This window comes from Lathyrus oleraceus, chromosome 7 (assembly GCF_024323335.1).
Source record: "Lathyrus oleraceus cultivar Zhongwan6 chromosome 7, CAAS_Psat_ZW6_1.0, whole genome shotgun sequence".
Taxonomy (NCBI): Eukaryota; Viridiplantae; Streptophyta; class Magnoliopsida; order Fabales; family Fabaceae; genus Lathyrus; species Lathyrus oleraceus.
In genome coordinates, this window is record NC_066585.1 from 223,514,564 (window position 1) to 223,530,157 (window position 15,594).

Consider the following 15,594-nt stretch of genomic DNA (forward strand, 5'->3'; position numbering starts at 1 on the left):
AAACCTCTCGAATTTGCATGACGTGTTCCATGTGTCTCAACTTAGGAAGTATATTCCGGATCCGTCTCATGTGATTCAAATGGATGATATTCAAGTGCGCGATAACCTTACGGTTGAGACGATGCCTTTGAGGATCGAAGGTCGTGAGACGAAGTCCCTATGGGGAAAGGAAATTGAATTTGTGAAGGTTGTTTGGATTGGTGCAGCCGGAGAAAGCACCACATGGGAATTGGAGAACAGGATGCGCGACTCCTACCCCGAGTTATTCGAATGAGGTAATTTTCGAGGACGAAAATATTTAAGTGGGGGAGAGTTGTAACGCCCCGAATTTTATTAAGTGTTATTATTATTATTTTTATAATGTTTGATTTATAATTATTTCGGTAAAATATTTTATTGTGTGTTAATATATTACTAGAGTTTAATTATGAGAATTATGGTATAATAGCTATTGGGCCTAGTGGTGTATATAGTAATTAAGGGAGGTGTAACAATTAAGCCCATTAGTTAGTTTTTATTTAATTAAAACAAAGAATAGAAAGAGAATAGAAATAGAAAGAAGAGAAATAGAAAGAAGTAGAGAGAAGGAGGAGAAAAGGGAAGAAAAGAGAGAAAAGTTAGGGTTTGGAGGAGGAAGAGGAAATTGGAGAAGAAGAGCATCATCTTGATCAACCCAAGCTTGCTAGAACACTATAGAGTAACTCAATCATCATCTCTAAGTTAAGGGTGTGAGTTATCATTTCCTATAATTATTAAAATGATGGGTTTTATGTGGGTAATGGTTGTTAGAGGATATTGTTGGGTTTTGATGTTGTGATTGGATTCCTTGCTTTGAAAATGTTGTTTGTGTTCTTGATGTAGTGTTGATTGTTTGTGATTATTGAACATGTATCAATTCTTTGCAAAATGTTAGGGTTAGGTTTAGAAGAATGATAAATAAAATTGTATGTTGTGTTGTTGTTGATGGTTTGGGGTTGATGTATGTTGTGAAAAATATGCTATTGTGTTGATGAATCAAAGGATGAGTAATTTCACAAATTGTGAATTTAGGAAGTGTTGGAAATTAATTGAATGATGTTTAGAATGATGAAATAAAAGTTAAATTGTGGTTAGAATTGCTTTGTAATATTGAAAATATTGTAGTTCGTTGAATTCTGAGAATGAGACTTTTTACGGAATCGAAATCGGAGGTCCGGAAGGTATTTAACGGTCAAAAACGCATTTTCTATGTTTCCTGCTAAATTCGCGGCGCGAAAGAGAGTTCGCGGCGCCAACTGAGTTGAAAACAGAATTCTTTTGTAAACTTCAAAAAGTCATAACTTTTGAACCGTAACTCCGTTTTAGTCCCTGTTCGAAGCGTTGCGAAGCTTATGAAATTTTCTACATGTTGTTGATGTTTATAGGCCATTATAAGGGCTTATTTTAATAAGTGATTAGTTTGGAAAAGTGATTAATAATTGATATAGTAGGAAGCCTATTTGATTAATGAGGAATACCACTTAACTATAGTGTGTAGGTGTGCGATGTAAATAAACATAGCATGAGGTTGAATTACCTAAGAGATTGTATGATGAAACAATTGATTGTGATGAATATTCTCATTTGTTTTATATATAAACATATGTATGAATGTTGGTGAAGATGATGTTGTGTGAATGCTTTTATGCATGTGAATGGTGACGTGGCCTAAATGGCAATAGCGACGTGGGCTTCGGCCATTGTGATGAGTTATGTTGATGCGATGATGATTTTGGTGTATGTGTATCATTTATCATGGAGTCACATACATTTGCATAAGCGACGTGGCCTTTTGGCAAAAGAGAAGTGGGCACAAAGCCTTGGCCTTGATGGAAAAGCGACGAGTCGGTACCGCATAGCATTTGCATAGTTGAGTCACATATGTTGGTTATGTTTATGTCCGCATTTTGTGATAATTGTTGTTATGTGACGGTTTATGATGTGCGGTGATATTTTGCGATGATGCGATGAATCGTAATATTTTATGATGGATTGATGAAATATTAAAGTGATGAGATGCTATGATGTAACATTGATGTTGTGGATGATTATTGACTTTGTTTATGAGTAAATACATAAGCATTCAAGTGAAGGATTGTGCGATGAGGTAACAATATTTCTAACTTTCCGAATTTACTTATATATTGCTTATCATTAACTTGATTATATGATTTGAGTATCTCACCCTTTTGTTGTTGGCCGTTACCTTTATATTGGTAACGTGCAGGTGCTCCGCGTTGAGAGGAGGATAGTGGTAGCACACTTTTGGCGTCATTGCTCTGATTAGGATTGTAACACTCAGGGGTTAATGAACGCTTTTCATGATTTTGATAGTAACAATGCCCTTTTGTATATCATTGTATATGATAGTTGTGATGGGCATTTGTTTTCTTGTTTTCTTTGGAATGTGTAAATGTACGACTCAACTTAATTATCTAAATGATTTCCGTTGCGATGTTTTATGTCTTGCTGCTATATGGACTAGGTGAATCCATATACAGTGTTGTTTATTATTTAACAAGGACTAAGTGGATCCTTGCGCAATTGCCGTGTTGTGTAATTTGTTTAAGTGTTGATGAAATGATATATGTGATGCCTCAATTTTGTGTGTAATTTGTTTACTCTGATTTTTAATTGAATTTATGACAGGTAGAATTGGGGTGTTACATTAGTGGTATCAGAGCAGGTCGGTCCATCCGACCACGTTGTTGAGTCTTTTGTTGTTTAACGACCTTGTGTTGTTAATTTGTTGCTAATCCTTGTTTGTGTTGTGAGCAGAAGTGTAAGATGGCCGGAAGAAACGCTGGGAGGAATGATGAGGCTCTTGCTGCAGCTATGCAGGCAATGGCTCAGGCGTTCCAGAACCCACCCAATGCTGACGAGAATGTGGGGTCTCGTAGTCTGGCGACGTTTCAGAGGGAGAACCCGCCTACTTTTCTTGGTAGGTATGATCCTGAAGGAGCCTTGGCTTGGTTGAAGGAGATTGAAAGAATCTTCAGAGTGATGGATTGCACTCTTGTGCAAAAGATCCGTTATGGAACTCATAAGCTGTCAGGTGAAAGCGATGATTGGTGGGTGGACAGTCGTCTATGGTTGGAAACTTCGGGCGAGGAGATTACTTGGGAAGTGTTTCGTAGAGAATTTCTGAGGAAGTATTATCCAGAAGATGTGCGAGGAAAGAAAGAGATTGAATTCCTCGAGTTGAAGCAAGGGAACTTGTCAGTCACGGAGTATGCTGCTAAGTTCACTGAATTGGCTAAGTTCTATCCTCACTATGATGGAGCCAATGCCGAATTCTCTAAGTGCATCAAGTTTGAAAATGGATTGCGTCCGAAAATTAAGAAAGCTGTGGGATATCAAAAGATTCGCGTCTTTGCGGATCTGATTGATAGTTGTAGAATCTTTGAAGAGGACAACAATGCATACTATAAGATCTTGTCTAAGAAGAGAGGAAGGGGCCAACACAACCGTGGTAAGCCATATGAAACTCCGGTTGGAAAAGGGAAATAGAAAGTGATTCCGGGTCGAAGAACAAGTGGGGGAGATGCTCCTGCTAATGTTATCTGTTTCAAGTGTGGAAAGCTGGGCCACAAGAGTAATGTGTGTAGGCTTGGTGAAACGAGATGTTTCTGTTGTGGTATGTCGGGACATGCGGCTCGTGATTGTAAGCAGAAGGATGTTGTTTGCTTTAACTGTGGGGAAGGAGGACATATCAGTGCTAAATGTTAGAAGCCAAAGAGGGGACAAGAGATTGGTAAAGTGTTTGCTTTGTCGGGAACTCAGACTACAAATGAAGATGGACTTGTTCGAGGTACTTGTTTCATTAATAGCATTCCTTTAATTACTATTATTGATACCGGTGCCACACACTGTTTTGTTGTTGCGGATTGTGTTGAAAGATTGGGTCTTTCTTTGTTTTCCTTGGGTAGAGATATGATTGTTGAGGTTCCCGCTAAGGGAACGGTATCTACGTCTCTTGTGTGTAAGAGTTGCCCCTTGTCAATATTTGGTAAAGATTTTGTAGTTGATCTTGTTTGTTTGCCGCTTGTCGGGTTGGATGTAGTATTGGGTATGGACTGGTTGAAATCCAACTATGTTCATACTAATTGCTACAACAACACTGTGAGGTTTTCTTCTGCCGAAGAAGAAGGAAGAACAGAATTGTTATCCAAGAAACAATTGAAGGAGTTCATAGAAGAAGACACGTTGGTGTTCTTGTTGATGGCAAGCTTGTCTGTGGAGAGTCAGGCTATAATTGCGGACTTGCCGGTGGTGTGCAATTTCCCTGAAGTTTTTCCTGATGAGATTCCTAGTGCACCGCCAGAAAGAGAAGTTGAGTTCACTATTGACCTTGTACCTGGTACTAGACCCATCTTTATGGCGCCGTATAGGATGTCAACATCAGAGTTGGCTGAACTGAAGAGTCAGCTAGAGGATTTGCTTGAAAGGAAGTTTGTGAGACCTACTGTATCACCTTGGGGAGCTCCAGTTTTGCTGGTGAAAAAAAAAGACGGAAGCATGCGACTTTGTATTGATTATAGATAGTTGAATAAGGTGACGATTAAGAATAGGTATCCACTCCCAAGGATCGATGACTTGATGGATCGTTTAGTGGGTGCTCGTATTTTCAGTAAGATTGATCTAAGGTCGGGCTACCATCAACTTAAGGTGAAAGATGAGGACATTCAGAAAACTGCTTTCAGGACTCGTTATGGACACTACGAGTACACGATGATGCCTTTCGGTGTTACTAATGCGCCGAGAGTATTCATGGAGTACATGAATCGCATTTTCCATTCTTATTTGGATCAATATGTGGTGGTGTTCATAGACGACATTTTGGTTTATTCTAAGTAGGAGGAAGAACATGTGGAACATTTGCGTATTGTTTTGCAAGTGTTGAAAGAGAAGAGATTGTATGCTAAGTTGTCTAAGTGTGAGTTTTGGTTGAGAGAAGTTAGCTTTCTTGGTCATGTTGTTTCCGGTGACGGAATTGCGGTTGATCCATCGAAGATTGATGCGGTGTTGCAATGGGAAGCTCCTATGTCAATTACCGAGATAAGAAGTTTCCTAGGCTTGGCAGGCTACTATAGGAGGTTTATAGAAGGCTTTTCTAAGTTGGCACTTCCTTTGACTAAGTTAACTTGTAAGGGTGCTGCTTTTGTGTGGGATGTCCGATGCGAAGAAAGTTTCCTTGAGTTGAAGAAAAGGTTGACAACGGCTCCGATTTTGATTTTGCCAAATCCCGAGGAACCGTTTGTGGTTTATTGCGATGCTTCGAAGATGGGATTAGGAGGTGTGCTTATGCAGAATGGTAAGGTAGTTGCTTATGCTTCTAGACAATTGAGGATTCATGAGAAGAACTACCCTACGCATGATTTGGAGCTTGCGGCGGTTGTGTTTGTTTTGAAAATTTGGAGACATTACCTTTATGGATCTAGATTTGAAGTCTTTAGTGACCATAAAAGCTTGAAGTATTTGTTTGATCAAAAAGAGCTAAACATGAGACAAATGAGATGGCTGAAATTGCTAAAGGATTATGACTTTGGGTTGAACTACCATCCCGGAAAAGCGAATGTGGTGGCCAATGCTCTAAGTAGGAAGACTTTGCATATGTCGACCTTGATGATGAAAGAGTTGGAGTTGATTGAGAAATTCCGAGATATGAGCTTAGTGATCGAGGTGACACCAAGAAGTGTGATTTTGGGTATGTTAAAGATTAACAATGATTTTCTTGATAGCATTAGAGAGGCTCAGAAGTTGGATATGAAACTTGTTGATGTGATCATTGGACTCGGACAATCTGAGAATGAGGATTTCAAATTGGATGCACAAGGTGTGTTGAGGTTTCGTGATAGGATTTGTGTTCCCGATGATGTGGATTTAAAAAGGATGATCTTGGAAGAAATCCATAGGAGTAATTTGAGTATTCATCCCGGAGAGACTAAGATGTACCAAGATTTGAAGAGATTATTTTGGTGGTCGGGAATGAAGCGTGAAGTAGCTCAGTTCGTGTATGCGTGCTTGACTTGCCAGAAATCAAAGGTGGAGCATCAGAAACCTGCGGGGTTGATGCAACTGTTAGAAATTCCTGAGTGGAAGTGGGATAGCATTTCCATGGACTTTGTGACGGGTTTACCGAATACATCTAGAGGATGTGATGCTATTTGGGTGATTGTTGATAGGCTTACGAAGTCGGCTCACTTTATTCCTATTAACATAAGTTATCCGGTGTCGAAGTTGGCGGAGATTTATACCAATGTTATTGTGAAGCTGCCCGGTGTTCCTCTTTGTATTGTTTCGGATAGAGATCCGAGGTTCACTTCAGAATTTTGGAAGAGTTTGCAAGAAGCTTTAGGTTCCAAGTTGAGGTTGAGTTCGGCGTATCATCCTCAGACGGATGGTCAAACGGAGAGGACTATCCAATCCTTGGAAGATTTATTAAGGGCGTGTATTCTTGAACAAGGAGGCTCATGGGATACTCACCTTCCGTTGGTGGAGTTTACTTACAACAATAGTTACCATTCAAGTATTGGAATGGCGCCTTTTGAAGCTTTGTATGGGCGGAGGTGTAGGACTCCGTTGTGTTGGCATGAATCTGGTGAAAGTGTGGTACTTGGACCCGAGATTGTTCGAGAAACTACCAAGACGGTTAAGATGATTCGGGATAAGATGAAGATTTCTCAAAGTAGGAAAAAGAGTTATCATGATAAGAGGAGAAAAGATTTGGAATTTCAAGAGGGTGATCATGTGTTTCTAAGAGTCACACCTACGACCGGTGTTGGACGAGCATTGAAAGCTAAGAAGTTGACTCCTCGTTTCATTGGACCGTATCAAATTACGAGTAGAGTGGGAAAAGTTGCTTATAGAGTGGCGTTACCGCCAAACCTCTCGAATTTGCATGACGTGTTCCATGTATCTCAACTTAGGAAGTATATTCCGGATCCGTCTCATATGATTCAATATTCAAGTGCGCGATAACCTTACGGTTGAGACGATGCCTTTGAGGATCGAAGGTCGTGAGACGAAGTCCCTACGGGGAAAGGAAATTGATTTGGTGAAGATTGTTTGGATTGGTGCAGTCGGAGAAAGCACGACATGGGAATTGGAGAACAGGATGCGCGAGTCCTACCCCGAGTTATTCGAATGAGGTAATTTTCGAGGACGAAAATATTTAAGTGGGGGAGAGTTGTAACGCCCCAATTTTTATTAAGTGTTATTATTATTATTTTTATAATGTTTGATTTATAATTATTTCGGTAAAATATTTTATTGTGTGTTAATATATTATTAGAGTTTAATTATGAGAATTATGGTATAATAGCTATTGGGCCTAGTGGTGTATATAGTAATTAAGGGAGGTGTAACAATTAAGCCCATTAGTTAGTTTTTATTTAATTAAAACAAAGTATAGAAATAGAATAGAAATAGAAAGAAGAGAAATAGAAAGAAGTAGAGAGAAGGAGGAGAAAAGAGAAGAAAAGAGAGAAAAGTTAGGGTTTGGAGGAGGAAGAAGAAATTGGAGAAGAAGAGCATCATCTTGATCAACCCAAGCTTGCTAGAACACTATAGAGTAACTCAATCATCATCTCTAAGGTAAGGGTGTGAGTTATCATTTTCCATAATTATTAAAATGATGGGTTTTATGTGGGTAATGGTTGTTAGAGGATATTGTTGGGTTTTGATGTTGTGATTGGATTCCTTGCTTTGAAAATGTTGTTTGTGTTCTTGATGTAGTGTTGATTGTTTGTGATTATTGAACATGTATCAATTCTTTGCAAAATGTTAGGGTTAGGTTTAGAAGAATGATAAATAAAATTGTATGTTGTGTTGTTGTTGATGGTTTGGGGTTGATGTATGTTGTGAAAAATATGCTATTGTGTTGATGAATCAAAGGATGAGTAATTTTACAAAATGTGAATTTAGGAAGTGTTGGAAATTAATTGAATGATGTTTAGAATGATGAAATAAAAGTTAAATTGTGGTTAGAATGGCTTTGTAATATTGAAAATATTGTAGTTCATTGAAATCTGAGAATGAGACTTTTAACGGAATCGAAATCGGAGGTCCGGAAGGTATTTAACGGTCAAAAACGCATTTTCTATGTTTCCTGCTAAATTCACGGCGCGAAAGAGAGTTCGCGGCGCCAACTGAGTCGAAATCGGAGGTCCGTAACTCCGTTTTAGTCCCCGTTCGAAGCTATGCGAAGCTTATGAAATTTTATACATGTTGATGTTTATAGGCCATTATAAGGGCTTATTTTAATAAGTGATTAGTTTGGAAAAGTGATTAATAATTGATATAGTAGGAAGCCTATTTGATTAATGAGGAATACCACTTAACTATAGTGTGTAGGTGTGCGATGTAAATAAACATAGCATGAGGTTGAATTACCTAAGAGATTGTATGATGAAACAATTGATTGTGATGAATATTCTCATTTGTTTTATATATAAACATATGTATGAATGTTGGTGAAGATGATGTTGTGTGAATGCTTTTATGCATGTGAATGGCGACATGGCCTAAATGGCAATAGCGACGTGGGCTTCGGCCATTGTGATGAGTTATGTTGATGCGATGATGATTTTGGTGTATGTGTATCATTTATCATGGAGTCACATACATTTGCATAAGTGACGTGGCCTTTTGGCAATAGCGACGTGGCCTTTTGGCAAAAGAGAAGTGGGCACAAAGCCTTGGCCTTGATGGCAAAGTGACGAGTCGGTACCGCATAGCATTTGCATAGTTGAGTCACATATGTTGGTTATGTTTATTTTTGCATTTTGTGATAATTGTTGTTATGTGACGGTTTATGATGTGCGGTGATATTTTGCGATGATGCGATGAATCGTAATGTTTTATGATGGATTGATGAAATGTTAAAGTGATGAGATGCTATGATGTAACATTGATGTTGTGGATGATTATTGACTTTGTTTATGATTAAATACATAAGCATTCAAGTGAAGGATTGTGCGATGAGGTAACAATATTTCTAACTTCCCGAATTTACTTATATATTGCTTATCATTAACTTGATTATATGATTTGAGTATCTCACCCTTTTGTTGTTGGCCGTTACCTTTATATTGGTAACGTGCAGGTGCTCCGCGTTGAGAGGAGGATAGTGGTAGCACACTTTTGGCGTCATTGCTCTGATTAGGATTGTAACACTCAGGGGTTAATGAATGCTTTTCATGATTTTGATAGTAACAATGCCCTTTTGTATATCATTGTATATGATAGTTGTGATGGGCATTTGTTTGCTTGTTTTCTTTTGAATGTGTAAATGTACGACTCAACTTAATTATCTAAATGATTTCCGTTGCGATGTTTTGTGTATTGCTGCTATATGGACTAGGTGAATCCATATACAGTGTTGTTTATTATTTAACAAGGACTAAGTGGATCCTTGCGCAATTACCGTGTTGTGTAATTTGTTTAAGTGTTGATGAAATGATATATGTGATGCCTCAATTTTGTGTGAAATTTGTTTACTCTGATTTTTAATTGAATTTACGACGGGTAGAATTGGGGTGTTACACAAAGTGTCATAAGTTATTCTCATGGTGATAATGGTGTATACCACCCTTCGACCTGAAACCACTATGGATCCTAGATGTAGAGTCAAGTTCCTTATTGCTGATCAAACATTGTCCGTAACTGGATGACCATAAATACAGTTGATGGGTACTCCACGAAGCATGCTAAGGGGCATGAGTGACCTAGATGGAATTTGCCCATCCTGCGTAACAGGATAAATGTCTATGGGCCCAATATTGAACTGGACAAGGATGACATAGTCTATACCTTGTGTTCAATATAGACATAAGGGCAAAAGGGGTAATTGTACACATGACATTTTCATCTTTTGGGTAGCAGTGATGTGTTGCTAGATACCGCTCCCTGTTTATTATGTTAAATACGTGATTTAATATAATTGCCAATGCCGCGAAAACCTACAAGGTTACACACAAAAGGACGGATTGATGAGAGATAGAGTAACTAAGGAATACCGTAATGTAAAGTGCACTTAAGCGAATTGTAGAACATCATAAGGTACGGTGTACTTAAGTAGAATACGAAATATGGTAAGGTATCACACGCTTAAGTGATTTTGGTATATTATAAGATATGGGCCACATACACCTGAGTGGGCTTTTTAGCTTGTAGCCCAAACAAGTGGTTCTATAAATAGAACCCTTGTGTAGAAGCATTTGTGCAGTTTCAATTTCGTTTCTCTCTCCCTCTCACTCAAGGTCTTCATTCGTAGTAGCTAGCACTGAGATTGAAGGAATCCGTTCGTGTGGACTGAGTAGAGGCATTGTCATCGTTCAACGTTCGTGATCGCTCCGTAGATCTGCATCAAAGGTTACAATCGCCACAAGAGGTAAGGATTCTATCATTGATCATGCTCATTCGTAAGGATCACTAAAGGAGAAATTTTAAATTCCGCTGCCTTTTGGATCACTTTTCTCCTTTACTACAAGGTTGTTTCCCATTTGATATGGTGTTGAACTAAAAATCTCTGCAGAATTGATAATGAAGTTTCCTCAGCAAACCCGCTCCTCTTTTCCCCAGCCAGGATTAAGCTTTTGAGGTGGCCGATTCTCTCCTGCAGTTGTTTCCCTCCTATGACGATTGGCGGTGTTTTGTATTGATGACGCAGTCCAGTGACATTTATATCCTTTATGATCGTTTTGTTAACATAATCATCATATACATATACATATACATATACATATACATATACATATACATATACATATACATATACATATACATATACATTAACATATACATATACATATACATATACATATACATATACATATACATTCTTGCATTAATAATGCACTTTGAGATTCATTGTTTCTCTGATCCTCTGCTACGGTGGTATACTTTTTACCCACGCAGATTTCGTTTTTCTGTCCTCTTTCAATTCTAGAGTGTCAGCCCACTAAGCAGAAAGAGTTTAACCTTTGTCATTCCCCACCGAGTTAACTCCTCATGGATGATTATTATTTCAGCTTCCTCCCCAGTTGATGGTCTGGATAGAACCACTCCTCTTGAGCTAGATCCTCATTGGGTTGAGTCTTTGATTGACCGTTTCTTTCTAGATCTTACCTAGATAGATGCTTTTGGTCCCCTTAGAGTTTACTACCCAGTAACTGGTAATATTCTTCTCTAATTGCAAGTATTTCACTTTTTTGCCAAATACTTGGCAAAAGTACCCTTTTTCTCCCCAGCGGATTCGTTTCACACGTTTCCCCAGGAAGTTTATCCTTGATATGTTCATCCTAACCGGTGACGGATATTTTCTTCCCTGCTTTGAGTTTATCCTTGATATGTTAATCATAACCGGTGACGAATATTCTCTTTTCGGTATTCTATCCAGTAAAAAGGTAGTTGTAATCCCTATTTTTCTTTCCTCAAAGAGTTAATCCTTGATATGTTCATCCTAACCGATGAAGAATTTCCTTATCTTTGCGGTCTTCTGCCCAATAACCGGTAGTTGTAAATCCTGCTTCCCCTTTGAGTCTATCCTTGATATATTCATCTTAACCGGTGACGTATATTCTCTTTTCGGTATTCTATCCAGTAATTGATAGATATAATCCCTATTTGTCCCCTTGGAGTCTATCCTTGATATGTTCATCCTAACCAGTGATGGATATTCTCTTTTTGGTATTCTATCCAGTATCTGATAGATGTAATTCCTACTTTTTTAGGTAGTTTATCCTTGATATGTTCATCTTAACCGGTGACGAATATCCTTCCTAATGTCCCCAGGTGAGTCTATCCTTGATATGTTCATCTTAACCGATGACAGATATTCTTCCCCTTTGAGTCTATCCTTATATGTTCACTTTAATCAGTGACAAATATTCTCTCTCTTTAGTCTTCTGCCAGTAAATGGTAGTTGTAAATCCTATTTGGCTTTTCCCCAACAAGTTATTCTTTACCCAGCAACTGGTAATGAATATACCTCTTGTTTACCCTCAGCGAGTCATCCTTGATATGTTTACCCTAACCGGTAATGGATGTCCTCCCTATCAGAAATTGTTATCCCCTTACCCAGTAATCGATAATGGATAATATACTTCTATTCCTCCTGTATTGGAGATCATTTCTTCCCCAGTTGAGTGTGAGTGCGTATTTCCTTAGTGAGATCGTCTTTTCCTGCTTGGGTCGAGTATTTCAGTTTTATTCTGATCTAACCGTTTCCCCTGCAGATGTTCTTTTCATTCCCCGACTGAGTCTTTCTATTGATTTATTTTCATGGAATCCCTCGAGTCCCCCAACAGTTTTAAGCCATAGCCTGACCTATGCATAACTTTTTATCCCCCAAAGTCTCTGTCTCCCCAGTGAGTTTTCCTTATGGAATGCATTACACTCATGCGGACATTCAGTCTCTTCAGATTCTTTTCCTTTGTGGCAACATTTTCCCCATATAGATTATTTTTGCATTCATATCATATGCATCATGAGGTCTCTTAGGGACCAAAATTTGTTTCTATATGTTGTTATATAAGTCCTTTCTACTGAGTCGATACAAAGATTTTAACCTTCGTCTCCTCAACTAGAACGTCCTTAAATATGGTCAGCTGTAAGACCCCAATTTTGACCCTAAGATCCCTCATGCTATTCTCATCATATGCATTAGCATTGCGATCACACCTTGGCATCCTCCTTACCCCTCATTCATTGGGTTTACATTGGGAGAGATCACCAAGCACCATTTGATTGTATCATACTTCATTTTTCTTTATTTACTAACCAAAATACCAAAAATATGTCATTGTATAGCTTAACTCTTCTGTAGGTAGTGCACATGCTCATCTATGCTCTATCAAGTTCACATCTAGGGTTTAAGACCCTCATTGCAAGGAGCTCAATCAAGAATTGGTTTACTACGGATCTAAGTATCATATATGAATCCCCATGATCTTCACATGTTATTTTGATCAAGAAATCATCAAGAGTTTGGAACTGGTTTGCCTTGGAAACCCTAATTCATCTAGGTATCTTATGTAACTTCTTCAACACGTTTCTTCAAGAATTGATCAAATATTTCAAGGGATACTTCACATTACATCATCTTATGCATATATGATCCTCCATGGTTCCAAAAAGTCAAGAGAATATCAAGCTAGCAAGTTGGTTCATGGTGGTTTACCAGAGGAATTTAACTAGTCAAAACTGGGGTTCCCTAGACCTTATCTCCTACAATTTTTGTCATATTAAAATAATTCCAAGAGCCAAGTTACTCTAAATGACATTCCAAACAACTTTAATGTTGAGGTCAAGATCTAGTTTTGCTTGGAAAGTCATTTTTTATGGTGAAAGGTTATATGTCATTTTGTATAAACTGTAACTTGGAGGTCAACTTCCCAAGACCATAACTTGCTCAATTTTTATGAGATGAAATCTATTCAAGTTTCATGATCAAATTCAATATGTCTAATTCAACTTTGATGTTTGTAGGAAGTGCAAATTCAACTTTTAAATGCATTTGATATGAGGAAACATTTTAGGTTATTTTGGGCTAATACCATTGAACAAGTGATTTTCCTCGACTTTAAAAATGCATAACTCCTTCATGTTAAATACAAATGAGGTCAAATTTGTGACAAATTTTAAGGACATTGAGATAGATACAACTTTGATGAAGGAACGTTTCTCATTTGAAGTCCATAGAAAAAGTTATTCAAGGTGGAAGAAGTGAACATATGGATTGGTACTTAGAATTTTTTTGATATGTTTGATTTTCCAAACTTCCACCTCAAAATTAATCATGATCCAAGCTTCAAATGAAAAACTGTTCAACATGAAAGTTGTTCCTCTTGATCTAACCTTTCCAAAAAGTCCAAATTCATCCCATTTGGACAAAGAATGAATGACTTTCACATGGCTTAAAGTTGAAGGACCATTTGGAATATTTGAAGTTCCACTTTCCATACACGAATGCATGGCCTTTCCACATGACTTCAGCATTACTTACACTCATTTTTGGACCGAAATGCATCATTAAATGGGCCTATCACACGCCCATGCATCCATGCAAAGGATATTGCTATTTTTGAAAATTTGAAAGAAGTGTGCAATTATCAATCACTTAGCCTATAAATAGAGCCCCTCTTTCTCAGAATTATGGACCTTGGTGCGCAAGCTTTGATTCAGCAACCCTAAACCCTCACATTCAAAAGATAAGCTTGATGATTTTCATTGAAAATGGAGTTTGAATCTCTCAACTGTTTTGAGATTGAAATTCCAAGAGTCCATCACTTTTCTTGATCCATTTCCACTGCATCAAGCATTTGAAGCAATGCCAAGCACAATTGAGAGCAAGATCGTGTCCATCTGAACCTACAGTGAAAGTGATTTTCTAAATTTTTCATCTCTTTAATTCTCACTCAATTTTACATTACTCTTGTTGATTTTTGGTTATCTGAAGTCCTACCAATGTAGGAAACAAGATTGAGTTGCTTATAGGTCAAATCGAAGCAACTCAGATCATGATCCTCAAAATTCAACTCCTTGTATCTTTCTATATACGTTGAGTTAGGTGAAATTGAGGGAAGATTCGAGCTCCTGAGCATTTTTACTTTAAATTCATGTCCTCCTTTTTTATTTTGGTGATGGTTGAAGGTGGACCAGTCCGGTGAGGTCCACCAGAGAAGAAGACCGGAGCTCTGGCTCCGGTGGTGCGTTGGCATGCTTCTAACCACATGATCTGTTTAAATTATTTTAATCTCACGCGTTGGTTTTGATAACCATCTGTAGCACCTCAAATTTGCACCCCCCACTCATACATTCATTTCATTTTTAGGTCATTAACATTACATTAACATTGCATATTGCATTGCATCTTGCCAGTCAAGACTGTCATCAGGAGAATTCACCAGTGCAAGGAGCCAAGCATTTCCTTGAGATAAAATCCCTATGGTTGTTCTAGAGAGATTATTTGAACCAAGGTTCATTTTGAAGCCATTGGACCAAGTGCTAGAGGCTCAAAGTCCACAGTGCAGTTTCAGGTCATCTGGGGCCCATAAAAGTCAACTGAGGGCTAGGAGGTGGAGAAATGGTTTGAGACACCTCATACATGTCCAAAAGAGGTTTATTCATCATGTCAAACTCATACCTTGAAGATTTTGAAGCCAGATCAAAAGTTTCCCAAAATGGAAAGTAACCTGTAATTTCAAGTTTCCAAAAATGGCAAGTTTTTGGACCACTTTCAACCTGACTTTCCAACATAAAATAAGCTTCAAATGAAATTTTGTCCAACATGAAAGTTGAATATCTTTCTCTCCCATTTCCAAAAAGTCCAAGATCATGAGCATCTGATGAATGGTTGAGGAGATATAATCAAATCATTGCCAAGTGTGCATGGAACTTCAACAAGCCATAACTTTTGATCTATAACTCCAAATTGAGTGCCTCTTTTTGCAAATTTCTTCTTATGACCTATAATTTCCAAAACCAACATTGCATTGTATGAAATTTGTTCATATGATCATTAGTGCATACATGTGATTTTTGGAGGGAAAATCAAGAATTCAAAATTGTTGC

The 15,594-nt window shown here is 38.0% G+C and overlaps 2 protein-coding genes across 2 annotated transcripts; both read left to right on the forward strand.

The window, feature by feature from the left end:
• Window positions 1-2,805: 2,805 nt before the first annotated feature.
• On the forward strand, window positions 2,806-3,528 carry LOC127103051 (uncharacterized). Its single transcript, XM_051040346.1, has one exon. The coding sequence runs from the start codon at window positions 2,806-2,808 to the stop codon at window positions 3,526-3,528; it is 723 nt and encodes a 240-aa protein (XP_050896303.1).
• Window positions 3,529-3,951: 423 nt separating this feature from the next.
• Window positions 3,952-4,563, forward strand: LOC127103052 (uncharacterized). Its single transcript, XM_051040347.1, has one exon. It carries the CDS (start codon window positions 3,952-3,954, stop codon window positions 4,561-4,563), a length of 612 nt encoding a protein of 203 aa, XP_050896304.1.
• Window positions 4,564-15,594: the final 11,031 nt, after the last annotated feature.